The following is a 27,197-nucleotide window of genomic DNA, read 5'->3' as shown; positions in this document are numbered from 1 at the left end:
ATTATTTGAATATTTGTCCATCTAATTATCTACTTATTACTGACTCCTATTTCATCGAGTTGGTCATGTAGGTGAAACCCTAGCTTATTTTGATAAAGCAAAATGCGTCAAATCAGTGATTTTTAAATGATAAAATGAGCCAGGAGTGTATGAAAAAACAATACAGATCTGACATTTTACAATCATTTGGGAAGTTATACAAAATAAGCATCTATCTATATATGTATTTGGGGCTTAAGAGGATAAGAATCCACGTTTTGATTCCATATTTGACAGGAAAGTTGTTAACATCTAGTACGACTCTGGCGAAATGTCAATAAATCTGCCTCCCAGCCTCCCGAAAATCTCACTATCTAACATCTCTTTTGTTAAACCTGCACAAAAACCGTGTAAAAACTTCCCCTCACAGGCCCATTGTTGCCTGGCAACTGGTCCCGGGTTATAACACCATGAGAAGAGCGTGCAGGTGACAGAACAACCTCAGTCACTTAGGCGTGTGTACATCCCCAACACATCTGGATGTCAATGACACATCTGATCTCTTTGTCCACAAGCCCTCTAGCAATGTGGTCTTTTCACTGGGGCGCCTAGCAACACTTCCTGGTATCTGTAAAGGGCAGGGAGGATGTCCATGTGTAGTGAACATACAGTGCTGTAAAACGCTCAGATTTAATAGCACTTCTTCGCTGATTAAACCACATTTGCGCACATGAAGCAGCTCCTGGAGGCTTTTTTTTTGGGGGGGGGGGGCTTTCAGCTGGATGACTTTAAGCTTTGGCAGGGGAAGCTTACTGTATTTTAACATAGGGGATGATTGAACAAAAGGGGGATGAAAGGGGAAGTAATTCTCCCGTGCTCCCCTTTGCTCTCTTTTCCCTTTGTTTTGCATGCCTATCTCCCAATCCCCCTATACCCCAATTTCTCTGTCTTTATCCTGCCTCGCTCTACCCCCCCCCCCCCACCACCCCTCTCCCCTCTTTCCCTTTTTTCCCTCTTATCTAGGCTAATGCAGCAGCAGCAGCAGCAGCAGCAGCCATGCTAATTTTAACAGCAAATCCTCAGCCAAAGCCCTATACAGGCCCGCTCTGCTACCACCGGGCTTCCACTCGGCTCCTGCTAAAGACGCAGTGTTTGTACTTCAAAAGGGAGAGTGTGTGAGAGAGATGGATGGATGGATGGAAGGAGGGAGACAAGAAAGAAAATGTAAGCTGCCCGGGAGTCCTTTCACGTTAATTTCCCCTGGACTTTTTCTTCGGAGTGACAATAAAACCTTCAGTTCTTCTAAAATTAGAAACCAAAACCGTGCGAGGGGATAGTGGAGGGAGACGGGGCTTAAAGGGCAGGGAGGAAGATGGGAGAGACACCGAGGGAGAAAAACAGCAGACACATGCAAACATACACACTGTTTGCACACATTGGAATAAAACAGGCAAAACAAAGGAGATGGAGACTGAGAGACAGATGTAGAATACCACTGTCAGACACATTTTACATCACTGTAAACTGAACGTATTTAGACTTTGGGACTGATATGATCAAATCAGTTCATCAAAATGTGTAAAATAAGCTTAAAGGGGCCATATTCTGCTCATACTGCCTGTGTTGCAGCACCTATTTTTCCCCTCTGTCTGAAACCAGAGCCCAGTCTGCTCTGATTGGTCAGCTGGCCGGCTCTGTTGTGATTGGTCAACCACTTAGAGATGTCCCGCCCCTTAGCCTATCACGTACAATGTATAGGAGCGCTAGCAATAGAAGCGCAAGTGTTGATGTCATTATGTTGGGGAAGTAAACAAAGCAGTAAAAATGCATTTGGCTCCTCGATGCATGAAGCATGAAAAAAAAAAAGTTGATGCACGAGGCATTTTTATTCTTGCATCTGTTAGTGTTTCAAAAAAATGTGCACATGCATGATCTTGTGGTCATATAGAAGAAGATGTTTATACATAATGTTAAAACCTTATCTGCCAACATGTTTCCCTACTTTATTGAACCCCATTGGTTCAGACTTGCTGTGATTGCTCGTGTTTTTCCCAGCCTCCTGCCCCAACAGGAATCAGGAGAACATACACATGAATGAATACCTCATCTCCCGTCTGCTCAGAGTCGGAGTTAAACTCACCTTTGCAGATGAGGCCCTCCTTGGTGATGGCCTGCTTGCATATATCACAACTCTTGGCCTTCTTGAACGGCTTCAGCTTGAAGGTGTGTGTGTGGACGCCCTCCAGCTCGTCGGGCTGTGGGAGGAAGAGGAAGGAAGAGAGATCAGGAGGGAGTCGGTTGAATGGATGCCAGCAGGTCCTCGGCCAATAGCAACACATTTGGGATTCAGCTATGATATACTGGCCTACGGCCGCTGCATGTTGGGGGTTCGATCTCAGGCTGTCGAGTGTTTTAATGAATGTTTCTGGCCTTTTTTAAAACCAAAAATGCAACATTATTCAGTAAATGTCACATTTTAATATAATACTGTATTTCAACCAATACAGTGTTTTGTTTATTTAATTAAAAAAAGACACTTTCATAGCTGACATGATTCTGTGTCACAACGTTGCATGGACATGCACACACACTGACACGCACTGACACACACTGACATAGCCCGCCCACCAGCAGAGGATGTTTTTCACTTTGAAGTTTTTAATTAAAAGACTAATTAATGATGAAGAGGAGAGAGAGGGGGGGGGGGGGAAGAAAGAAGCCTCACAGCAGCCAACAACCTCAAAAAACTCTAGGAATGATGTACGCCTGGGTGTGTATATAAGTGTGTGTGTGTGTTCATACTGTACTGTATGCATGTGTCTGTGTGTGTGTGTGTGTGTGTGTGTGTGTGTGTGTGTGTGTGTGTGTGTGTGTGTGTGTGTGTGTGTGTGTGTGTGTGTGTGTGTGTGTGTGCTGGGATATTTCCTGCCTGAGGACACAGAAGCTCTAGAAACTGCACCAAAAACTGAGCAGAGCAGAGGGAATAAAAAGTGCTCAGCGTTTTCTGTATACCTCAAAGCAATGATATTCAAATGCAGATGACCGTGGTGACGGTGGGGTTGATGTGCATGTGGGCCGGGAACCCTAGAGACCATTGCAAAAAAAAGAATTCCGATGTATTCCTGATGAGTAGTGACATTCCCAACACTTTCAAAGCATCATTACGTCAAAATAAGATTGTCCCTCCAAACAGCTGCGCCTTGCTCAATGTTGATTTTAACGAGGAGGATCCGAAATGCAGCAAGAGGACTGTAACTGGGTCACTAGATTTTCCCTTTGATGGTACTTTAACTCTTAAGCAGCTCAACCTGACACAGAGCTTAAACACATCACCAAAAAAAGAGAGGTTTTGGGGGAAATTATCATTCAGTTTGGGGCCTGAGTGACGCATTGCACACAAGTCATTTATATAGTTTTAATTAAAGCCGGTTTGATACTATTTTCCTGATCTGAGGGTAAAAAAAAAGCTGGCAGTTTGTTCCGCTTGTTTCTCACCTTCCACCACTTTACTACTGATTTCGTTTCGCACAATCCTTCTGTCTGAACAACCCCCATGGTGAGTCATAATGATGATGTCATTTCCTCTGTGTATTTGTGCAGCTGGGCTTGTCTAGGCTGGGCTCTGCTGGACTGTAAACTCGATTGAAAGCAGCATTTTAAAGACACCTTGTTCCAACTATCACCTTGAAAGAGTCTCTTCATTGAACTCACGTGTCAGCAATCCCTTGAATCATCTGAGAGGGAGTTGTAGTTTTTGTCTAATCTACATTTTGAAGGATTCTTGTAAATGCCGCATCGATTCCCAAATAAATAAAGTGATTAGGATCTACTTTAATAATAAATCAATCAAACCCCAAAGTCAACAAGCTGATTTTTCTTCCAGCTACGCCAATTTTCAGGAATGCCAATTGGACCAACCAATCAGCATAGAGCACAAGCTTCCCTCAAAGCTGCCCGGAAACAAAATAACTATGGAGTAGACTATGCAAATACTAGGGTCGCACCTAAAAAAATATTGGGGATTTATTTCATATTTTATAAAAGATATAAAAGATTTCTCAGAGACAAAACAATGACAGACGTAATATATGTTAAGCTTGAACCAAAAACATTGAGAATACCTTTTTATTTAAGGCCATAAGCATTAGAGGATGAGACTTTGAATGCCGGTCGGTTTCGCTGAAATAACTTGTGGTATTCCGTAAAGTACCTCTTTCTAAAACTGGGCAATCCCAATCCCCTACTCTTCATATCACGTGTATCTTCTTATAATTTAAGTTAAAACCATCTGCCATCCCAACTAATTCTAACCACTACTTCTACAACCAGAACTACTTCATCTAAAAAGGACTCCAGGTGATGTGAGGCCCACTGATGAAAGCAGGACAAAGTATTGTAATCCTTAGCTTCTTTGTCTTTGAGCTCATTTTCTCCCCGATGCTCCCCGGTCTTTTTCTTTTTTTCCCTCTCCATGTGCCGCAGTCAATTTGGCTCAAAGCTATTACAAAAGTGTATTTCTCAGCGTTTTCGCTTCACTATCTCCCTACATCTTAATGGCTTTTGTCACACTGTGACCCACTCGCCAGAAGCTCCACAGAAGAATCATGGCTGACCTTGGCTGCACAGAGCCGGACGCAGCGGGCTACAACAGGTAGCGTTCACCAAACAATAGGCTGTGTGTAATCCGACTCATTAAAGACGTTGTTCTTTCACGAGCAGGTAGATATACTGAACAGCAGCTCAGGTTCAAATACAAACAGACACTTTCATTAAAGGGAAGGGATGTAATCTGAGCTGAGTGATACCCGTCGTGATTATTGGAACTGCTGAGATGGACGAAATAAAGAAGACGGTGCGAGAAATGGAAAACAAAGGATGGTATAACCATGCCAATGAAAATAAATACAACAGATGAGTGTTTTGTGAAACTGTAACCAAGCTGGAAAAACCTGACCTGACAATACCCTGCTTTGACTGAAACCTCTTTTTTTAATTGCCTTCTCTTCTTGCTTTTATCAGCGCTGTCTCTTTGCTGTCACGATCGACACTTCCTGCTTTGGGACAAATAAAGAATTTCTGATTTCTGGCAAACCCAATTAAAAGCATCAGACTAAAGTTGAGAGTAAACAGCTAAGACGGACATCTTTTGCAGTGTGCCGGTCTAGGTTTATAAATAGCAGTTGAAGCACCTTGGTGCCACTCTCCAGCCCTGATGTTAAAGATGACCTGGCAGAAAGCCGCCAGCTAAACCAATCAGACACCGCCAGCTGTGTCACAGGCAGGAGCCATGGTTACCTGGCTGCCACAGCAACTGAGGTCAACGTGTCCTGTCAGACAATGATGGATGAGGTAGGAGTTTTTCAAAAAAGGACAGAAAAACATACAACCACAAGTTTGCACGCACGCAAACATGCCCACGTTGAGTCTCGCCACTGCACATGGTTGTTGGATGGCTGCCATGTAGCATCTGGGATTCTACTAAAGAGAGGGAAAAGGGCCCCAGCAGCTTAAATGGCGAGTAATCAAACAAGAGTATAACAGGGATCATACTTAGTTTGAGTGGAAATGACCCTCAGAGTTTCACAAGCTCACGCACACTGGGTCCCGGTTCTTAAAACTTTTCATAAAAGATGTTGCTAAGGCTCACTATTAGGCCTGTAATCAGAAAGCCCCTTCCCTAATGAATGCCATCAGCATCTTAACCATCCATGACAGATTGTATTATCCGGTACGAAACAACTTGCTTCCTGAGGTTCAAATCGAGGAAAAGAGGAAGTTTTGCCAGGGAGGGAACATTGGGATAACTTTCCCAAAAAGTTGACATCACTTACAGAATAGCCAGGTATAAATGTTTCAGATGTTTTCTAGATGCTCCTAAAATGTTTTCCGCATTAAATCTACTGCCCTTGTGAGATTTCTCTTGAATGATCTGTGGAAGAAATATAATCGAGATACGCTCATAGTTCAAACTCCAAGGTATTTTGCCGTTTGTCACCACGGGTGTCGCCAAAATCAAGAAAACCAAGAGACTCAGGACAGTCATGAAGAAATCCAAAATGCCATGCTGAAATCTCCTCCGTGTCGTGTGAGGAGGAGAATCCCCGGAGACGCCGCAGAGAGAAAATGGAAAGGGGCGATGTGAAGTGAAAAAAAAGAGACAGAGAGGGGAAGGAAAATGGATGTAGATGGAGAGAAAAGGGGGGATAAAGGGAAAGAGTGAGTGGTCTAAGAGCAAAAGGATGGAGGAAGAGGAGGAGAGTAGGTGTTTTTGTGAGAGTGTGTTTGTGTGTGTGTGTGTCCAGGCTTATAGACAGCAGGCACAGTAAATCAAGGCCCTGTGCTCCTCTCCCCCAGTTGCACTTAGCTAATGAAAAGCATCACTACGCTACCTCGACCGCGACCCCACTTAGAGCCAAGATGTGGGAGCAGGAGGGAGTGGGGGGGGGGGGTGGCTCTCATAGGCAATGCTGTTTTCTTCCGCACCGGGACAGGGCACGGACACAAATTAGTCCTGGCGCATGGCATGCATGTATTCTGTCATGCGTGTACACCTTAAGACATAAACCCCACTCATTTGTTTAGATGGTCAAATTTATAACCCCCCCCCCCCCCACCCTCTGCCAGATTCATCAATGTGGTGTTTTTTAAATAAAACTGTTAACAATCTAGTTCTATTAGTCGTCCTGTTTTTCCTGGAAATACTTTTGGGAAGAAGAAATTCTAGAGGCTGCAGCAAATACTCTTTCCTTCCTAAGGCTGTCCCAGGTAAGATAAATACCATGTGACAGAGAAAGTGAGTGAGTGAGGTGAATTGTTTTCTGAGTTAGTGACTACCTGGTTGATGGACGAGGTGAGCAGAGGGAGCGAATGAGTCACCCGGACAAAAAATAAAGAAAGGAACGAGCTCCAAACCCAGCTAGAAAACGCTGGATGACACGGCTCGATGAAGTCAAGCATGAGGAACAGGCCCCACAGACACTAACAGGCCGGGGGAAAACGAGAAGCCCGGGATGAAGAAGCAGAGCCACACCTGCTTTCAATTTCCACCAAATTGAAATTCTGTCAGACACAATGGGCGCCTTTGTGAGACAGAGGGAGTGAGAGAAAACGAGCAGGAGAAACACAACAAGAGGGAAAATGGAAACCAGGATGATATTTGTCATATTTGTGTGTGTGAGCGTGTCAGCATTCACATGTTTACCCCTCCAGAAAGTTTCATAAACACATACAAACTATGGTGGAGTTTGCAGGGGAAGAACTTAGATGGTAACAGATTTGATCAGAATACTACGGAGACAGAATTTGGTAATAGGAATAAATTATGAAAGAAACTGTATTCCGTGAAGTCTAATCCATGCACCTTGAAAAAAAACATCACTTTTTACTCATTTATTAATAATCCTATCCTCATAAAGTGACCTTTTCTCTCCAAATGTTACCACTTCTCCGAGAACACAGTCGCAAATGTGCAGAAATGTGTGCACAAATCTTCCTGAAACACATATGAGCTACTTAAGTCCAGGCATTTACAAATGAATGTCAAAATGTCATTTCAATTCAAAAACGCGTTTGGGTGTTCGATACAAAATCAAATAGAAAAAAGCTGAGGAACATATTCCTATGTTTTGTGGAATCAATCATATTTTTACAATTTTCGGACCCTGTCTACCTCCATACTTCATTGGAGTATGGATCTGAGTACAAGACCATACACGTGAGCTCAGGATGATTTATTTACGGCGCTGAATTCAGCCGAACCCACTGGACTGACACTGTAGGGCGGTGGCCAGGTTGTAGCAGATCCCTCCTTGAAGACCAGAAACGGTCCTGCTTTAATGTGGGTCTGATGTCTTACGGATGCAACAAATAATCCACATGCATCTGTGTGTGTACGTGACGGTGTAGCTGTTATGCTGTTTGCGCGATATGATCAATACCAGGTGCAGACGAGAGAGACACGAAGATCGATGAGCTGTGATCATGAAGTCTGGGCCGCTTATGATCATTAGCCAGCTGCTAATGAAGCTCTCCTCTCTTGAGTCCATCTCGGGGAAACACACACACACACACACACACACACACACACACACACACACACACACACACACACACACACACACACACACACACACACACACACACACACACACACACACACACACACACACACACACACACACACACACACACACACACACACACACACACACACACACACACAGGACAAGAGCACAACAGAAGCCCTTAAAGGTATATTGAAAGCCTTTCCATTTTCCCTACATGTTGATACACGTGACAACTAATACATATTAAAGGAGACTATTAAACAACAGCAGTAGCATTTTTTCCCCCCAGAAATGAAAGTTTGGGGACAAAATATAAACATAAATTGGGATTTGTTCCGCGGATATCTCTAAGGATTATGTTTTTGTATAATATTCATTCTTTGTACTTTCTTCCATTATCATCTTTTAGATTTGGTTCATTCGTTCCTTCCATTTTCATCAGTGGCTGACTCGGGTTTTGCTATCTATTCAAGCTCTTAAAAATCTTAAACGATACAACATGTTGAGAGTGCCTATGGTTTCCTGCCAATAAATAAACACTTTTCCATCCAATGGCCATCACAACTTCAAGCTTTTCCTGATGTTTGATTGTCCACAGATAGAACTTGGGCAGAGATCCAGACTTGGGTATGAGATGCGGGGGCAGAGTGCCCGGGGGAAGTGTGCTCAAGCTAGGTCGCGGCATGGCTGGTGTTGGCCTGGGGGCCTAGAGGGAGGCGCCCGGTCACATCGCATATAAATCATCTGGTCACGGGTACACAGAGCGTTGTTTAGCCAGAGTGACGGCTTAAGCTCTCTGAGGACAGTCTGACTCTCAAAAAACAGTCCCACACGCAAGGCATGTATATAGTAGACACATGCACAAATGCTGAGAAAAAAAGGAGAGCATGGAGGAAGCTCCGGTGAGAGTTGGAGGGATCTCTGGCTGTGTGGCAGCTGAGCAGTACATCAGGTCCCTTTCGGAGGATGATGGCCAAAAGTAGGTCTGAGTGCAGTTCCATGTCTTTTGAAGGTGGGAATCATCATCAAAAGCAACATTATTATTACGTCTAGTAAAAAAACAACTTTTCCTCATATTCTTTTACCAAAAACAAACTGCAAAGAAAATGGCGCAGTCCGATTTTGAAACCCCAGAGGGTCAAACCAGCAATAAGTGGCTGATGGAGCCACATGACAGTCTGCCGATATTGCTTATCCCTGGGATTTTTGCCAATATTTGTAGAACTTCAAATCACTCCGTTGACTGCAAATTAAACAATTAAGAAAAGTATTTTCCTTTTCATGTTGTCAGGGAGAAAGCTTCCTAGCCCACACATACTGTAGAGAGCGCTTCATTACTAAAGAATGTCCTCACTCAACGCAAGCTAATCACCAAGCATGGGTAGTAGAAACGCTTCTAATAGCAAAGGAAACATACATTCCTAATACACGCCACACACACAGACATACAGAGGTGACACATACAGAGGCTGGGCAGGCAGTAACGGTACAATCAAAGGCTGATTGATTTTCAGAGCTCCCCGGGGGTTCTGTTCAGTCAATAAGGAACTCTGTTCAGACAACTGAAGACATGATGAATCTACCATACATCTTTACTTACAGTTTTTCACCTGCCCAGTGCTGGACTGCGGCATGAAGGAACTGTTGTTTGTTGATCAGTCCCATAAAAGTGAGCTGATTATTATGCAATCTGTAATGTCCAACGGTGTCACAACAACGTCAAGCGACGAAATCACAAAGCAAACAATCACCAGTGTGAAAACAAGCTGTTGTTTTCCATATGCATGGACATTCAACCTTATCTGCCATACTTTGTCCCAAACTGTGATCAAAATCTAAACTATTGGGAAGCCAAAGATAAAAAAACCTGGTTAGATTTAGTTCGACATCGTTCGTTTGGTGGCGATTGGCTTTTGTTTTCATCATGAAGTCACAGTAGTGTCATATTCAAATGTATGGATGTATAATTATAGGTTATTTATTGTCCGACGATGACAGATTATGCCAAAGCAGAATATCCAATATCCTGTGGTTGCAAAATGCACTAAAATTGCATAGAAGTCTAGGATAAAATGAACCACCTGTGATTCCCCAAAAAAAACAAAACAGGATTGGCTAAAAACCAACATGGCGATGAGCAAAACGCTAAACCGAGGCATTGAAACAACAAATGGTAAACCGATAGGTAAAGTCACGGTGTAATCCGCCAAACAAACATTTTGACTGAGCAATGATTGCGCAACACCAGGTACTTGCAGTATGTTATGTTTGCCGTGCAATTTTACAAAATAGAAGTCGAGAGTAGTTAGCATAAGAAAACATCTGAGGTCTGCACTCAAACTTGTGACTCTGCATAATCCCAGGTCTGGCAGCACTTGGGTAAACACAGACAGGAAATTCTTCAGTGAATTAGCAAAAAAAAAATCATATTGCAGGTGCTGTGTCAAATAACGGTTGATGTTATTCATGGCAGAGCTGCTTAGCATATTGCAGAGTAGTAATGAGCACACAGAAGTATATTTGGCCAGTGCTGTACGAACTAGCCTTCATTTGTGGCTGTTTCTGTCAGCACGTCAAATCTAATATTCTCTCTCTGTGTGTGCGGGGTGATAAATAATTAATAGCGTGTATTTGAGGAGCTTTCTTAGAAACCGCCTTTCGCACGTCACTCAGCTTCCCCTTGCTACCCTCCTTCCTCTCTCTGCTGATGTCACAACGCTCATGTCCCCTCTCTGTTCCTCTCCATCATTATTTTGGTTGGATTGGAAGCCTTTGCATCCGGACAACTCAATGTCTCGCTTTGCATATGAACTGCGTGGGAGATTCTCCTCCGCTCTGCCTCTTTCCCCTTGCATCTAAATGGCCCTCTCCCCCACTGCAAGCTACAGAAAAGTAGGGCAGATGCCTCATTTAACACTTGGGTAGGATCATTATACGCTGAGTATACATTATACCAGAAAAAGGGCAATAAATACACCTTCTTCTTCATTAAAGGTGGTGTTGCATTGCAGCTAGGAGCATAAAAAGGTGTTATGTGGGGTGAGACAGTATGTTTACATACAAATGCTCATTGGATTTTAGGATGAGGTGGCATCTTAAAAGGCAGACTTCAGATGTGGAGGTTTCTCAAACACAAGAGATATCAAAAAGATGTCCCTATTCACCCTAATTCCAAACCCATCATCACACATGTCCAGAGGTGTGTTGGCGTGCTTGACTTTTTCTTTCTTCTTCTTTTTTTTCAAACTGAGATGCTGCGTGGAAAGCCCCCGGTTCCTGACACACTCAGTCAGTCCCAGATAGCAGGAGAAGTGAACAGCAGCAGATTAAATTATACAGGAGAAACCAGAAATAGCTCGAGTGCCGAGGCCGCGTGGACCCAACGCAAGAACGCGCTGATGCGAGTCGCCACAGAGCAGTCAACTAGATTAGTCCTGCAAAGATCACGGGACCGAGTCAACCGCTGTAGATCTGCCGGCAATCTTGTCATATGTGACGAATCTGAACTCGACCTGTAGTGACCAGAAGATGGGGAGTGGTGAAATCTAAGTTTGAATTGCACTAGACCCGAGTCGCTTTTTGACCAGATGTCCATGAAAAAAAGTCAACTGGGTGCCAAAAATAACAAGAATCAGACGCAACAGGTGTGCTGCTGTGTTCTCAATTCAAAGGAGCTATTGACCATGAACTCCTAACCTCCTCAATACTTCACACATCAACATAACCGCCCACTTGACAACACTATGGAAGGGCTATTAGAGCAAATGTCAAAACATGGGCTGAAAAGAAGCATTCAGAATTGTGATTGTGTCAGGCCTCTTTTGGGAAATCTGCATCCCAAATAACTACATTTTAACCCATATCCCCTTATTTCTGGACCCGAATGCATCCCTGCCTCTGAGGTCTTACCCAAAACATGCAGGAGAGGCAGACCCAGGTCCTGGCCCTCCCTGCCAGAGCAGAGGGCAGAGACAGAGAGACCGAGGGCATCCTGAGAAAAAAAGAAAAGGGCTCTCCAGGCTCACGGAAGAAATCCACGGTATTCCAAGACATTCCCAAAGGTTCCACGCACGTTTTGGCGATGTAGATCCATGATCGAGGTGCACAGAGGGGAGGGAAGGGAAGGCTGCTCTCGTGTTCTCTCTCTGACGGCTTCAGTCAGTCTCACGCATCTGCGCTCCCTCCCTCTCTTGCTTCCACTCCTGGTCCTTCCCTCTCTCAGTCACTCTATTGTTCGCTCCCTCACTTCTGCCTCCCTCGCTTGTCCCTCTTGAAGTGTGGTAACTTTATTCCATGTGGGAAAGGGGGGAGGTGAGTCTTGGCCTTTATTTCTTTCTCCCTCCCCTCTCCTCAAATGATCCCTCCTTTTCCCTTCCTTTTTCTTGAACCCTAACACACACACCCTATTCATTGACCACCGTCCACCCAGTTTGGCTTCCCTTGCGCCGCATACCTCACCTCTCTTTCCCTCCACCTCTCCGCTCAGAGCATGCTCGCTCATGTCTGCGCTAATGTCACTTCAAATTTTCATCGGCAAACCCCCTTCCTGTTTCCAGATCTCCACTCTCCCTTCAGAATATCTGCAGGACTCGACAGCTGCTGTGACGCAGCTGAGAGGCCGGACAAACAGTGGGGAGCTAACAGGTAAGGGCTTCACAAGTTGGCAGGGACCATTCCAAAATATAGCTGAGATCATCACTGTGGTGTACAGACATTGCATACGCACATGCTGTCTCGTGCACACACTCAAAGAAGGGCCATGTGCGCACAATAAGGACCATATGGCCGTGCAGCGCTCTCCAGCAGTGACATACTTTATGCAAGAGAACTGACATAACTTGTCCTGAAAACCCATAAGGAATACTTTATGGGGTATTCTGCTTTAATGGACTGTTCTTGGAAGCCCTTTACTTTGTCTATCTTTCTTTTATTTTGTGAAATGTAACTTGGCGTCTATGTGAAAAATAAAAACTGTCTGATTGATTTTTAGTTAGTAGTGTGAGTTGAGCTCCAATAACACTGCACACTGCACAACCCATAATGCACCACTGTGGCTTTATTTATCATGCTTGGCAAATGCCCAAAACACTCATTTCCATTCCTTTCCGCTGATTAAAAATACATTATAAAAATAAACCCCTTATAGCGTTTCCTGCTATTTCCTTGTCTTCCATCCTTGCTCCTGTCTTGATAGCTATGCTTGCTAGAGGTCCCTGTGGCTCCCTTTGTTTTCAATTATCTGATTGGATGATAAAACATGTTAGTTTGTGTCGCAGGCCGCTTCGGACTCACATCCACGAGGCTGACAACTACAAAACATTCAAACTAAGCCTTCAAATCTTCCAAAAGTGTAGTTTCCAAGCCTAAAATGACATAAACCTGATGACATCATCACCTTTTCCCGGCTTTAATAAGTGTCCTGGAGCTCATCTGATAACTTAATAAAGTGTGCCTTTAATTGCACTGCATGCTTCTCTATGACAACTCCTTGAGGTTGCGTCATAGTGCTTTTCTGAAGGAGATCTTACACAATTGATGATAACCCATTTGATCATGCTTGCATATATGCATAACTGTGTGTTTGTCATCCTCCCAGGTCCTATTTGTGCAGAAACAAAGTATTCCACATGCATGTATGCATACATTTCCCGAGCACATGTGTGAGGTATTGCTCCATGCATGTGTACATCTACATCAAGTACAGCACTGAATCAACATTATATCAGCGGTGCGGGCACATTACATCACTCCACAGTCAGATCCATAAAGGGCTAAGAGCCAATTCATTTTGAGAAAACACCCTCTATTGATCCCTGCTGCACTCCATCACTTCCACTGTAACAGTTACCACAATCCATAGGCTAACCTGACACAAAATCTGTGTGTGTGTTTATGTCTCCCACTGTGTGTATTAACATAATGTCCGCACAGTTGGGGGAATGCTTGTCATGTTAACTCCTGAACAGTTTTTTGTTTAGTTTGATACATGTTACTTTCTCCCTGCAGCCAACTGGTGTAAACTGGGTTGCTAGCAGCCTCTAGTGGCCTCCAACCAATCCTCTGCAGACAGGTAAGCTTTTATAAAACGTACACGTGCATGTTTTCTTTCTGTCTGGGTGCAGCCAGAAGAGACATTTAGGTGATGCTTCACCACCTGCAAAAACCATTGATTTTGGGTGTGCTTTTGGGAGTGGTGTATTTTCTCAGTACAACATTTTTGCACAGTGAGGTCAGGTTCTTATTCCCCTATTCCCAATGCAACATGTCGGGACTCACTGAAAACACTGGCAGGCAGGCACAAGCACACATACGCTTTATTTCCCACAGAATTGCACTCGTGGAAAAGGGTGTTTAGGCCAGGGTGGGACAGTTAATCTCTCTATTAAATCTAATGATGTTCGCAGCCTTTACCGATATAACATTTGATAGACATACACAGACAAGAGCTCCACCAACACACCCAAGAAGTTCAAATATTTTGGTTGTGCTAGATATACTGCTTGGACAAAATGGAAAAGGGGAAAAAAGAGGATTCCACATTGATTCGGCAGGCCCCTCTTCTGTCGCTGGAGAATCCATCACATTAAAGCTTTAATGCTAAAATAACAGAGCATCCATCATGCTGAACGCCAGCCCAGAACACAGCGAGCCATTCAGATCTCTGGGCGCGGTACATGCCCACCGCCAGCCACAGTTGGACGACATCGCTCAAGGTGGAAGGTGAGCATGTGATAAATACAATGAGCAATGAATGGGGTTTTCATGCATATGCTGGGAGAAGCAATCTACAGCGTGAGAATAGGGAGCCATTCAGCGGACAGTTTTCCCATCAGCCTCTTCTCTTTTGGCTGTCTGCAGTACTGCCTGATGTGAATTTACTGCCCTGGGGGACATTAGTTAAATGAATAGCGAGGCAAGTAAACACAAAATGTAGAGGAGAGGAGAGGAAGGGTGAGGAGAGGAAACAGGGAGAAGCAGGAAAGGAGCATTATATGAAATTTGAGGGAAGAAGCGGAAAGGAGGAGACACAATCAAATAAAAGAAACAGATGGGAAGGAGAGGAAGGAGACAAGGAGATGAGATGAAAAGACAGGAAGGGAAATCCAGTTAGAGGAGAGGAGAGTGCAGGGGAACCAAGGAGAGGAGGAGAAAACTACAAAAGGGGAAAAGAGATGAACGGAAACAAGTTCAAGGCAATTCAATGAAACAAATGGAACAAGAGGAAAGGACACACAGGGAAAACACAGGGAATAAGAAACAGAAGGGGAAAAGGAAAGGGAATACAGGAGAGCAGAGAGGCAGAGGGTTCCCCTTCCATGGTACCACCGTAGTGTCACCATAGTAACACACATGGAGAAAAAATCATCCCCTCCACCTCCCTTTTGTTTCCCCATGTCTTTGTCAAAAAAACACTGCACATTCACAGTCAGAAGACACACATGCCCGACAATATTCCCATCTCCTGTTGTAACCCGGCCCTGTCATGTGGGGACCGTGTGAGCCGGGTTGCCATGGAAACTGAACACCTCACAGCGGTCCTTGGAGGGAAGACACAGAGCCTTACCTCTCCACTTTCACCTCCCAGCCGGTCACGTGACCAGCTGTGGTGCTGCAGCTGGAGCAGCAGACTCAATGGTCCGTCATGCACACTGCAAGAAGTTCTGTTGTGAGGCAAGGGGCCCGTTTGTTGGATTGTTCAATGAAGCTACATGGGGCCAAAGAGGGGCATGCTTATTGCTGGGTCATTTTTTTCAACACTCGCTTCTTATATGAGGAATTGCTCATCAGGCAACTGTTGCAAAATCAAGTGGTTGCAATCCTCAGTTGGTCAAAGGTTCACAAAGGAACTTTCTGAGATTTCCTTTGCAGGTGAACAAGTGTGTGCTTTCCTATGTGAGAAGAAAAGTTCAATATGTGCGCTAGGTTAAGCCGTAACACCCATCAATCTTAGAATATGTGAAAAGGAATTGGTGCCACTGCAACCACCACCCTTTCCTTTTCCAACGGTACACCATTTCGTGTCAAAGCATTTGTCCGTAATACAAAAAACAAACATTTAGAAAGGTGGCCCTACTGGAATCTATGACTTGATTTTGGAAAATAGCTCAAACTAGTTGAGCTTTACTGCAAACAAGTTGCATTGTTCACAAAATAGACACAAAAAGGATATCTCAATAGTGGTTATAATACATTTGAAGGTGTAGGTACAACCGTTGAAGATGTACCTAAGCTTCTTGCAGCTCTAAAAACAATAAGACCGGGGTCAAATCCGGAAGAAAATGGTGCGAAAACCTTCTTTACTATCGATTTAATGACAGCATATGTATGAGAGTGTTCCTAAGAGGCAGAAAATGTCAGACAAAAGGAAATCCTTTCTCTAGATTGAAGGAGAAAAAAAAAGCCAATGCTGAGAGGACATGCTGAGCTAAAGCTGTGACTGAACGAACATAATGGGTTGGGGATTCATTGCATAGGGTCGAAGAGCTATATAATGAGTGTGTGTGTCTGCAAAGGCAGTCACACACACGTTTAGGCACACATACAAGAGAGTGCGACAAGGGGAGTGTGGTAGGATTGAGCGCGGGTGTAGAGATAAGGAGCTGCGGCAATGGGGCGGGGGGGTTGCTGCTGGTGTTGCGGGAGGGTGTCGGGGCTTGGAGAGACGGGCGGCTGCAGCACTATATGTTACGGCGTCACCACGAGCAAAATCCCATCATCGCCACCAGACTTTATAACACCACCGCTGCTGGAACGCTTCTCATACGCAACGGCAGAGGGAGAGTTACAGCACTGCAACACTCAAGTTTCAAATCTTTCCAGCAGAATTAAAGCCTTCGCGGTTCCGACGATGGCGATCGATTTGAAAGATATGAAGGGGCGTGAAAGTGTCTTTACTTTAGGATAATATTCTCACAAGGGGACATCATTTTTAAAAACTGCTGAGGGTGCAGTGCATTAGGCTGATTTGGTCAGTCCTGCCTTAGGACAAGGGCTATAAAAACAGGTCTCTCTTGAGATGCTCATGGATCACCTCGGGCACTGTTTCTGGTGCCTTCACATGTGTGTGTGTAAGTGTGTGTCAGAGGAAACAGTGCCATTCAGTTGATATACATGATTGATTGTCAGCTAGAGAGGAGCACAAAAAAAGGCAAAGATTGTGGTCCGGGTTTGGCTAATAACGCTTCCTCCGGGGAAACAGACAAAGAAACAGGAGTGTGCGTTCGGCTGATACCATTCATTGAACTCCGCTTGGCCTTTCTGGCTCATACACATGTGCCATACAACCAACGGGATATGGCGCAGGGATGAAACACTCGCAACCCTCGTCGAAACCGAACAAATACAGCATGACGTGCAATGGCTGGAGATGAATGGTTCCCTTTTTACGGGAGTACGCAAACCCCCAATAATGGTGCATTACAATTCTGCAGCTCTGAAAGCAAGGTGACCCTATGTATCAGGAGCAACCACCATTTGTTCCAGGTGGTTGCTGCAAGTGCCTTGCTCTAGGGGCAAATCCAAAATCGGATCCACATGGTTCCACAGCACCTCTACCTGGAGCAGCTGCCTGGAGACGACTTGGAGATGTAACACTGACCTTGAATCGGCACTTAGAGGGACACCAACCAGTCTTCCAGAGCCCATGGTCCATGACCAGTTGCCAAGCTCCTTTTCACAGCTACGTCATTTGGTGGTGTAGGTAAAACCGACTGAATGCATGTAATGGATGAGTGGTATGATTGAGGCCCAGTCCGATGTACATTTCATGCAGGATGAGAATTCCAGATACATTTTGGGGCATTTGTTGCAGAAGAAAGTCACCTGCGTGGGCTGAAGTGAGACATGAAAGACGACATGTGCAGAGCTCATCATTTAAGTCAGTTGGATCCAGGCTCAATCTCCCATTCCAAGCAAACCCCTTCCCCCCTTCCCGTGAAGTCTTACCTTGTCTCGCTTAGCCCCCCGCAGAGGGAAGAAGCAGGCGAAGAGGAACTTGCCCCAGCTGACGACGGCAGCCAGGCACCAGTTGAGGCGAGCCATGCCTGCGTCTGTCCCGTCTCGTCTGCCAGCCTATTATCTCTCCCCTCGGTGCCGGGATAGGATCCTGCAACCCCCCCCCCCCCTCTCCCGGTAAAAAGAACGATGTCAAGCGAAAAAAGACCCCGCAGAGAAAGGAGACCCTCTTGTCCTACTCCGTGGAGCACAATTGAAAAGCTTTCTTCAAGTCAGACGACGACTAGGGTTTTGTTTTTCTTTCAGGTTTTTTTTGGGGGCAATTTTGGCAACCTGTCTGGCTATGTGTCTGCAATTCCAATTTGAAGGGGGGGCTGGTGTGAAGCTACTGGCGTCCCACAAATGGACTAGACCTTTTGACGGTCTAGAGGGACCCGAAGCGTCAAGAGCCTACAACTGTCTTCCTGTCTTGCCATCCATCTGTCTTTCTTTTTTCTTCCGTCTCTTCAGGCTCCACAGCCGGGTGTAGATGAGTCAGTCCTCAAAGTGTGATGAGCACCGTCGGCTGCATAATGCGAAGAGCCCGTTGCTGATCGACGACACTGTTACACACACACGCACGCTGGCATGCCCCACAATCCCAGTCTCTCACACACATTCACGCACATGTACGCTCTCCTGCAGAAAAAAACAAACAAAAAACGCTGTCCTGGCACATACATCCACAGGCAGAAGAGCCCCCCTCTCGTCACACAGTTCCCCTCCAGGCTCAGGATCCCCGGTGCTTGGCGCTCACACACTCCACTTACACACACTCATCTCTCTCGCTCTCTCTCCTGCTCTCTCACACATACACACATGCACTGATGCTGCAGCACTTACTCAGCCAGCGCGGGAGGAGGGGAGCAAAAAAAAAAAAAGAGTGAGAGGGGGGGGGGGGGGGGGGAGAGAAAGGACTGGGAACATAACGGTTGAAGAAAAAAGATGGAAAACAGAAGGGTTTTTTTTTTCTGCTGAGAATGACAGATTGAGTGTATTCATTGAGTGTTTGTGTTTCAGAGTTGAAGGCAGTGTCGCCGAGGAGAAGATGTGCGTATGAGCGAAAGTGCGCATCAAGTAGTGTGTTCACCGGCAGAGGTGGAGGAGCGACCGAACGGGCTGAAAAGAGTGAATGGAGGAGTCAAGATGGATGGATGACAGACATCAGGAGAGAGGGAGAATTACAAAAAGGGAAAGTCGCAGGGGGGAGAGGCGGGAGGGGGGGGAATGTTTGAGAACACTGATGAACACACACACAGCAGCATGCGCAACATACGCACACAAGCGGACACGCAGCAGCCGTCACGGTGCAAGGCGGATACAAGGCAGGCACAGGGTGAGATGATTGTAGTGTGTGTGGAGAATTGGGTCGAAGGGAGAGAAGGAGGGAGGAGAGAAAGGAAGGATGGAGGATGACAGAAGAGGAGAGGAGCGGGGTGTTGAATCATTGTGTCTTGGGTGATTATTTCCCTTGCACACACACACACACACACACACACACACGACTGCAGGTGGTGCACAGGCTCGTTCGCTGTGCTGCAGTCTCTCTACGCTTCAGTGGGAGCACATTTTCACTGCAGAACGCTTTTCTCTGCTATACCCCCCCCCCACCACCACCACCACCACCACCTCCCCCCCCCCCCCACCCCCACCCAACCCCTCCCGCCCGGCACACCACCGCCACACCAACGCAATCACAACACATCAAAGCAATGAGCGAGGGAGATAAAGTGTAGAGAGGATGCTGTTCTGTCAACCCCGAGCTAGCTAAGCCTGGGGGGGTGGGGGTGGGGGGGTTTTGTTGTGGGGGAACATAACGCAAATTGTTTGGCCGTATGGAAATGCGTTGGCAATATAAAAAAAAGAGGAAAAATGACAAATCTTCCCATTGACAGAGAACTGCTCCCGTTCGAGTTGATTTTCATACGTTCTGAAATCAGCATTCAGTGCACATGTCAGATATAAACACAGTGCATCATCTATCCATACGTGTTCCTGTTTGAGATGGAATCATGCGACAACGGCAGAGCGAATGCTTCTCCAAAACAAAGCATTTGCAGATATGGAGAATAATTGCATAACATGTGACTGATTCATCTTTGTGATTCAATGGTCCTCAAGAACTACTGATTGAATGAATGAATTCAATCATAAAATATACCCTTGTCTTGTTCAGGGTTTTGTCTTACCTAGGAAACGCCAAGCGTGCACCGTCATACCAAAATGCAGTTTTTACCTGTAAAATGTTAAAGTGATGCCAGAAAACAACATTTCTGTTTGTCTAATCGGTCTAATATCTCCTACAATATGACAATGGTGTCAAATAAACCGTCAGACGGCAGAGACAGCTTTGTTTTGGTCGAGTTGTTTACGTCCAAGGCGCCATCTTGTATACGGGCGAGAATGTATATATCTTATATAGAAGATCAGCGCCACAGTATCGCCCTCATAACACTATATTCTTTTTTTTAAAACACTGGTCTGAACTGCTTTCCTTGTCCCGTGTGGAATCAGACTTGATTTAACTTAAGTGATGTCCCTTAAATCCAAACGACAATCTTCTTCTACACCTAACCGAGCTTTTCCCTGTGAATACTGGACGTTTTTTGAAAGACTGCATGCATGTAAGGATTGGTAGCTACCAAAGAGGATTCTGGACCTTTAGGACACGCCTTTGATACATATTTTGAATTCAACAAGTATGAAATTCAACAAGATGTCACAACCGATCAATGTATCACATCACCTGCAACAACTGTGATGACATTGGTCAAACGGTCAGGACCCGAGGGAAAAGCCTGAGCGAGCGGCGGAAACAGAATCCACAGTTTGCAAACAAACACCATGACTGGTCACAGCACAGCAAGATCAAGGAAGATATTGGACACCAGATACTATTGTTCAAGGAATTCACGACCACCATTTATCACATGACCAAAATCTCAAATGAGGTCTTATAATTGCCCCTCAGCAAGTTCCAATCCAGTCAGAAAGCCATGGGGTCACGTCTCCAGCATCACTTAATCAAGTCAGTCAGTTTAATCTATATAGCAACATATCACCAATTTCACTCAAAGGTATAAATCATCTTCAACGGTAAAAAAAACGTAAACAATATGAATCCTTTTCCCATGATGGAGCATTATGCAATCATTGCTGAATAATAAACCAGCGTAAAATCAAAGTATGAGAAGGCGTGCGAACATCGCGTAGAGCTAAAAACAACTCCAACAATTTCAGAATCACTTTCAACGTACACAAAAATGATTTTCTAGCAAAGAATGTGAATACTGTTTAATGATCAACAACGCCGTGAAGCTACTGTTCACTACAGAGGTTGACGCGTGATGTCAGTATGAGGCTAATGCAAAATGGCAGCTCTATAGAAAGAATGTCTTAGATGTCTGACGGACCAACACCATAACCTGATGTTTTAGATCTGGCTGCTATAGGGGGAAAAAACTTCACACATCCATGCTTTGGGTATGGACGATGAAAAATGTGGCACCAAAAAGCAAATGGGCCCAGAAATGCAAAGCAGACAGTGTGTTTTTCCTTTACGTCAACATTATTAATGATGTCCTCTGGACCTACTCCTTTTACACTGGCTCCACGCATACACTATATAGCATATGAAAGTATTTAGACAGCATTTTATAAGCGTTGATGTCAAATTAAAAAGAAATCATGGGAATGTATTCCGTCAGCAAGATTTCTCTCTCAAGAGGACATTTGTGTTTCCTCAGCGCAGTGGAACGAGGAACACGGTTTTGTCCCGCACAGTTTTCTGCAGCAGTGTGTGCTGTACATCTCAGTGTGAGACTGGGCTTGTGTCCCACTCTCTTGGCAATGCGCTGACCTTTCTCATTAGGCATAAGCAACTTGCATAATCACTGCTGACTTCTATTGACTGGCCTGTCACACTGCCTATCCGTTTGACTGGAAACCCCGTGAAAAAGTGCCGGCTGCCAAAAAAACTTCTCCCTCAATGACTTTCCCCTGTCATCTGCAGCCGGATCAGAATCTCTCATTTTTCACAGAGTGCACAAAAACAGGGGCTTTTTACAATGTTAGCTACTTATCCTCTGCACCAATTGTCTACCAATATTTATCCAGCTCTTTTCCCTTCTGTCCAAATATATGCAATGTTTGAAATATTCACAACCTTATTCAGAGATTAAATATTGTCCGTTCATGTTGTAAATGTGGCTCATAATGACCCTTCTACAAGGTCAAAATCTGACTAAATCCAATTCAACTTAATGCTTTTCACAACAAAGCCCGTTATTCATTTACATACTATTAAACTTCCTGCCACTACTACAGCAGTTCTGCCACATCAGCGAGCTGAGTGGAAGAAATGGAATGACCTAATGTGGCCCTGACTGCATTTAAAGGGGTGGTTTGTCATTGGAGATATTACGCTTATTGGCTTCCTTGCTTAGAGTGATATGAGATGATTGATACCACTTTAACACCCCTTTTAAGGCCTAATGTGTAAAAATTGTGGAGGATTTTTAACGTCAATTGCTTCATTCAGTGTTTTTCCCCCTCTATTGTTGAATTGGCTACTTAGAATACGATGAACAATGAAAGGATTCCTACCAGACGCCAATGCTGATCACCTCCCCATGACCCAACGCTACCTCACAACGCCACTGAACTTCGTCTTTAGTTGTTTCTTTGTTTGCGAGACCCCTGGCGGCACAATATTACATGTTGCTCACTAAAAAAAGCCCTTGAGCAAGGAGTAACTGCGGGGTCGTGATCAGCAGACAGATTACACGTGTGACCTTCTAGGTGTGCAAAAGAAACGAAATAATAAGGAAGGAGAAACTCACCGCCACAGTTTGGAGGCGTGCGGTGATGTCACAACGAGCCTCCGATGGCCACGATGTAGTCATGGTTGTGATTGACAGCTGGAAAGCGTGGCATACAAGCTGCAGGAAAAAACAGAAGGAGGTGCAGAGTTTAGTTTTTCTGCACTGGCATCCCATTCACATTCAGAGCACAGAGTGTGCACTGTACTGAGCAGACAGCAGATTAGGTCCCATCACACACCTCATCATTCACTAACACGCAGACTCATCTGCCTTACACCTCTCTTGCACTCGCCCTTATATATTCCTTTCTTTTTCACTTGCTCCTCTCCTCCATTTGGTTTATTCCTCTCCTGCCCCTTTTCTCTTAGTATTAGCCTCAGAAATATACCCTCTGGACTATTTGCTATCCTTTCCAATGACAAACCTTTCCACAATACATTGTCAAATAACAACGCACCATTTAGAGACCAATCATTTAGGACTCAATGAAATGCTGTATGCTGAAGTGGAAGAGCACACACCCTCCCATGCCCCTTACACTGCAGGCATGCCAGCCCTGACTCCTGGGTGCAAGGTGCCATACATAAAACATAATACTACATAATAGTGACGACACCTGGTTGTTTCAGAAATGTCCCTCTTCATCATGTCTAATCCAGGAGAGAGCACTGCAGAGGCAGAGGTGACCCTTATGGCCTGTGATCAATGATTCAGTCTATTAAGTGAAGGTGCTTTGATCAGTGATTCTCAATGACACTGGATCATGTACTTCAGTGATCTCCCAATGATTGAGTATTCTAACCAACTGTCTGAAGCTTAATTTGATCATATTAACTAGCATAATTATTTCTAATGCTGTCCAGGAGATTTGAAGCCAACAATGAGTGGTCCTCTGGTTTAAATAAAGGCTGGCCATGTTTGTAATCCTCTGTCAATTATTTCGCAACGAACACGTGTTTGGCTCGGACCTTAAGTATTTTTTTTAAATAAATGGTTCACAGGAAACGCTAAAATAAGGACTCTTTATAATAATAGAGTATAACACTCATATGGAGTCAACCTGCTTGGGGAAACCTCCAGGTGACAGGTTCATCTTTAGCGGGAGCGAATGATGTGCAGGGACAGGGAGGCCCTTGGATGCGCTTAGTGTGGACGTCTATGAGCGGTGACACTTCCGGGGCCTGCTGCCAAGGTAAACTCAGTTATCCAGCGATGTCTGCTCCCCTCCCCCCTTTCACATACACTAACACACACACAGCGACTTTCAACCTTTTCACCGACCCCATGGGACAAGGAAAGACAGGAGGTATAGGGTGATGATGAAGCTAATGACAGAGAAGTGGATCTACCCTCTCTCAGGACTTGAGCAACAACACCATCAATTTGTACTTGCTATTATTTGCGGAATTGAAACCGGTTGGACGTGTTGTGAAGCCGATGTTTAACAAAGAAAATGTTGTTTAGGTGTTTTTGAGAGTTCGAGTCAAAGCTAAGGTGTGTGTGATGGGCAAAATATAAACAAAAGTGTGTCCTTAAACTGTGATGGAAGTTTACAACCATAATCGTTGCTAAATTTGTGTAAACTGGATGAGGTTTCAAATCCGCCTAATTGTTCATGTGTTATTAGTGATGTCACTGTGGCTTAAGATCACTTTTTTTCCTACACATCCCCATAGATCACCTTATTCATTTATACTTTGACATAGATGTCAGTATCAAGAATCCATTGTGGTGTTTTGTCAGTTTTACTGTTTGGATAAGGACAGCTGATCTGGGTTCAGCGGCAGCAGGCAGAAGGTAATCAGTGATGTAAATGGCCCTGATAAGCTGCAATCAGGTATCAGCCAGACGACAGCCGCGTAATGCAACTCAACAGACACGTTATCGTCGCAATCAGCTGCGGTCCGAGGCCAAATTAGAATCGACCTCTGACTCTCTGCTATGTTCCTTTAAATCATCCGCACTATGCTGCTTTCACCTTCTCGAGGCATGCACAAGCGGGGAAGGTTGAATTGTGTTTGGCTTTTTTGCAGCAGACGAAAACTGAAATGTAGACGCATTCGTGAGATGATAATTGGAACTGATGGAATTACAGTTATCAGAAAGGACGGCACACTTTGATACAGATAAAAAGAGGCCTACAGTTGAGCTTTTCAAAAATGATAAAGAACAAAACACTGCTTTGTAGATCACAAATGGGACACACATTTGCGAACAAAAACTCTAAGAATTGTCGAGCTTAAAAGCTGGCCATGGTTACCTCGCTGCCCCTCTAGCAAAGCGGAAAACTGCAGAGAAATACAAATGAACATACAATTGCAATAAAGTGCAAAAAGTTCAAAAATAAAATAATCAATCAATGTCGTTCTCAATGTCGTCTTGACATTGAAATAAAAAATCCAGCAGGACATTTACAAAACCTTAATTCAATGTCCTCCTTCTAGTCATCACATGTGCCTGGTACATGGGAGCAGGATTGTGGCTATTTTCATTTGGAACAAGCTCAAAAAGAGCCTGGAGGTATCCATCCACCCCCCCTTCTGTCCGAACATCCAGCTCATAGCTCATGTCCCGCTGCTGACTTGGCTGTTTTCCAGTAGGGTTTGTGGCGTGCTTTTAGCCCCGCTAATGTAGCTACCTATGTAGGTTAAAGACCCCCTCGTGGTCAACAAATACACCAGTGCCAGGGGAGACATCTCAAGGTGAACACACTGTTCAGATCATACACTCTCCCTTCAGAGGTGGCGGAGACAATAAATAGGACAGGAACAACAATGTCAGAGAGACATATTTCAGCTCTGATTGATTTATTCTGAGTGGTACATGACAAAAAAAACATTGAGCCATGACAAATAGTCTCTAAGCACGTTGGGTTTCATCCAAAGAGATGTACAGAAGAATAGCATACATGTGATTGCTTATTGCAGCCAGGTTGTGCATCCTTTTTGCAATCGTTTCTATAAATAACTGAAAGCACATATAGGAGAGTGGGTTTTGCTCCCTAAAAATGTACTCCATTTAATCCCCCATTCCTGTCTGCTGTGCTTAGGAATTTGCAGACCCCTTAATTCCCTAAATGAGCAAGGAAGTCAATAGGACGACTCCGGGCCCTTACTCAGTCTAATTATACACATTTATCACCAATCAAAGCCTTGGGTTTGAATACTGACCGCTGAAACTCTTTGTACTGGAAGGCAAAGTGACAGTCCGACCGCAGTCCAGTTCATCCGTAAAGCAAGACCAGAGCAATTTGCAGTGCTGAGGATTAGGATCGGAGCAAATAACCATGGAACCAATGGGAGACAACAGAAGAGAAGAGGCCGAACGTCCTCTGAAAAATCACAAAACATTTCAGATCATATGAGACTAGGCAGAGCAGAACGGCAAATTCCTTCACAGACTTGAAGCCAAGAAAATGCTTTAATCCCAGCGATTGCTGTGTGGCGGGAAGACACAAAGATCTGTCTGGACCAATCTGAGGTTTATGTAGTGGGCTTTAGGGCTGAAAATCAAAAATACGATCTTTGGCAATACGGTTCTTGCCACTATGAACAAGTATAGGTCGTTTGTTTTCCCAGTAAGGTGAGAAATACCATCCATCCATCCATCCATCCATCCATCCATCCATACATCCATCAGGGTCGCGGAGGTAACAGCTCCAGCAGAGAGCCCCAAACTTCTCTTTCCCTGGCCACATCAACCAGCTCTGACTGGGGGATATATAATCCCTCAACCTGGTCCTAGGTCTACCCCTTTGTCTTTTCCCAGCTGGACGTGCCTGGAACACCTCCCTACGGAGGCGCCCAGGTGGCATCCTCACTAGGTGCCCGAACCACCTCAACTGGCAATGCCAAGGAGCAGCGGTTCTACTCCGAGTCCCTCCCGGATGACTGAACTTCTCACCTTATCCCTAAGGGAGATGCCAGCCACCCTGCGGAGAAATCCCATTTCGGCCGCTTGTATCCGCGATCTCGTTCTTTCGGTCATGACCCATCCTTCATGACCACAGGTGAGGGTAGGAACGAAGATGGCCCGGTAGACAGAGAGCTTTGCCTTCTGGCTCAGCTCTCTCTTCGTCACAACGGCGAAAGCGACTGCAGTACCGCTCCCGCTGCTCCGATTCTCCGGCCCATCTCACGCTCCATTGTTCCCTCACTCGAGAACAAGACCCCGAGATACTTGAACTCCTTCACTTGGGGTAAGGCTTCATTCCCTACCTGGAGTGGACAGTCCATCGGTTTCCTGCTGAGAACCATGGCCTCAGATTAAAGAAGCCAAATTATGAATGTTCTGACACAAATACGATTACAGCGTGTTAAGTACAAAATCATGATTT

General features: G+C 44.9%; 1 protein-coding gene across 14 annotated transcripts in view; it reads right to left on the bottom strand.

Annotated features, from left to right (window-relative positions):
- tns1a (tensin 1a) overlaps positions 1-18,832 on the bottom strand; it is a 73,019-nt gene extending 54,187 nt beyond the window's left edge. For 4 of the 14 annotated variants that reach the window (XM_063877686.1, XM_063877687.1, XM_063877693.1 and 1 more), the window contains exons 1-2: positions 11,955-12,317; positions 2,120-2,234 (exon numbers count right to left, since the gene is read on the bottom strand). In XM_063877686.1, the coding sequence (XP_063733756.1) occupies positions 2,120-2,234; positions 11,955-12,098 (259 nt within the window). In that variant the 5' untranslated portion in view covers positions 12,099-12,317. Of the gene's footprint in view, positions 1-2,119; positions 2,235-11,954; positions 12,322-17,990 lie in introns of those variants that run through there. The other 10 variants (XM_063877694.1, XM_063877699.1, XM_063877696.1 and 7 more) reach the window with 5 other exon arrangements.
- Positions 18,833-27,197: the final 8,365 nt, after the last annotated feature.

Source organism: Eleginops maclovinus, chromosome 24, assembly GCF_036324505.1.
Source record: "Eleginops maclovinus isolate JMC-PN-2008 ecotype Puerto Natales chromosome 24, JC_Emac_rtc_rv5, whole genome shotgun sequence".
In the NCBI taxonomy this organism is placed as follows: Eukaryota; Metazoa; Chordata; class Actinopteri; order Perciformes; family Eleginopidae; genus Eleginops; species Eleginops maclovinus.
The sequence above is the reverse complement of the archived record's forward strand: the minus strand, read 5'-3'. Positions and strand labels throughout refer to the sequence as shown.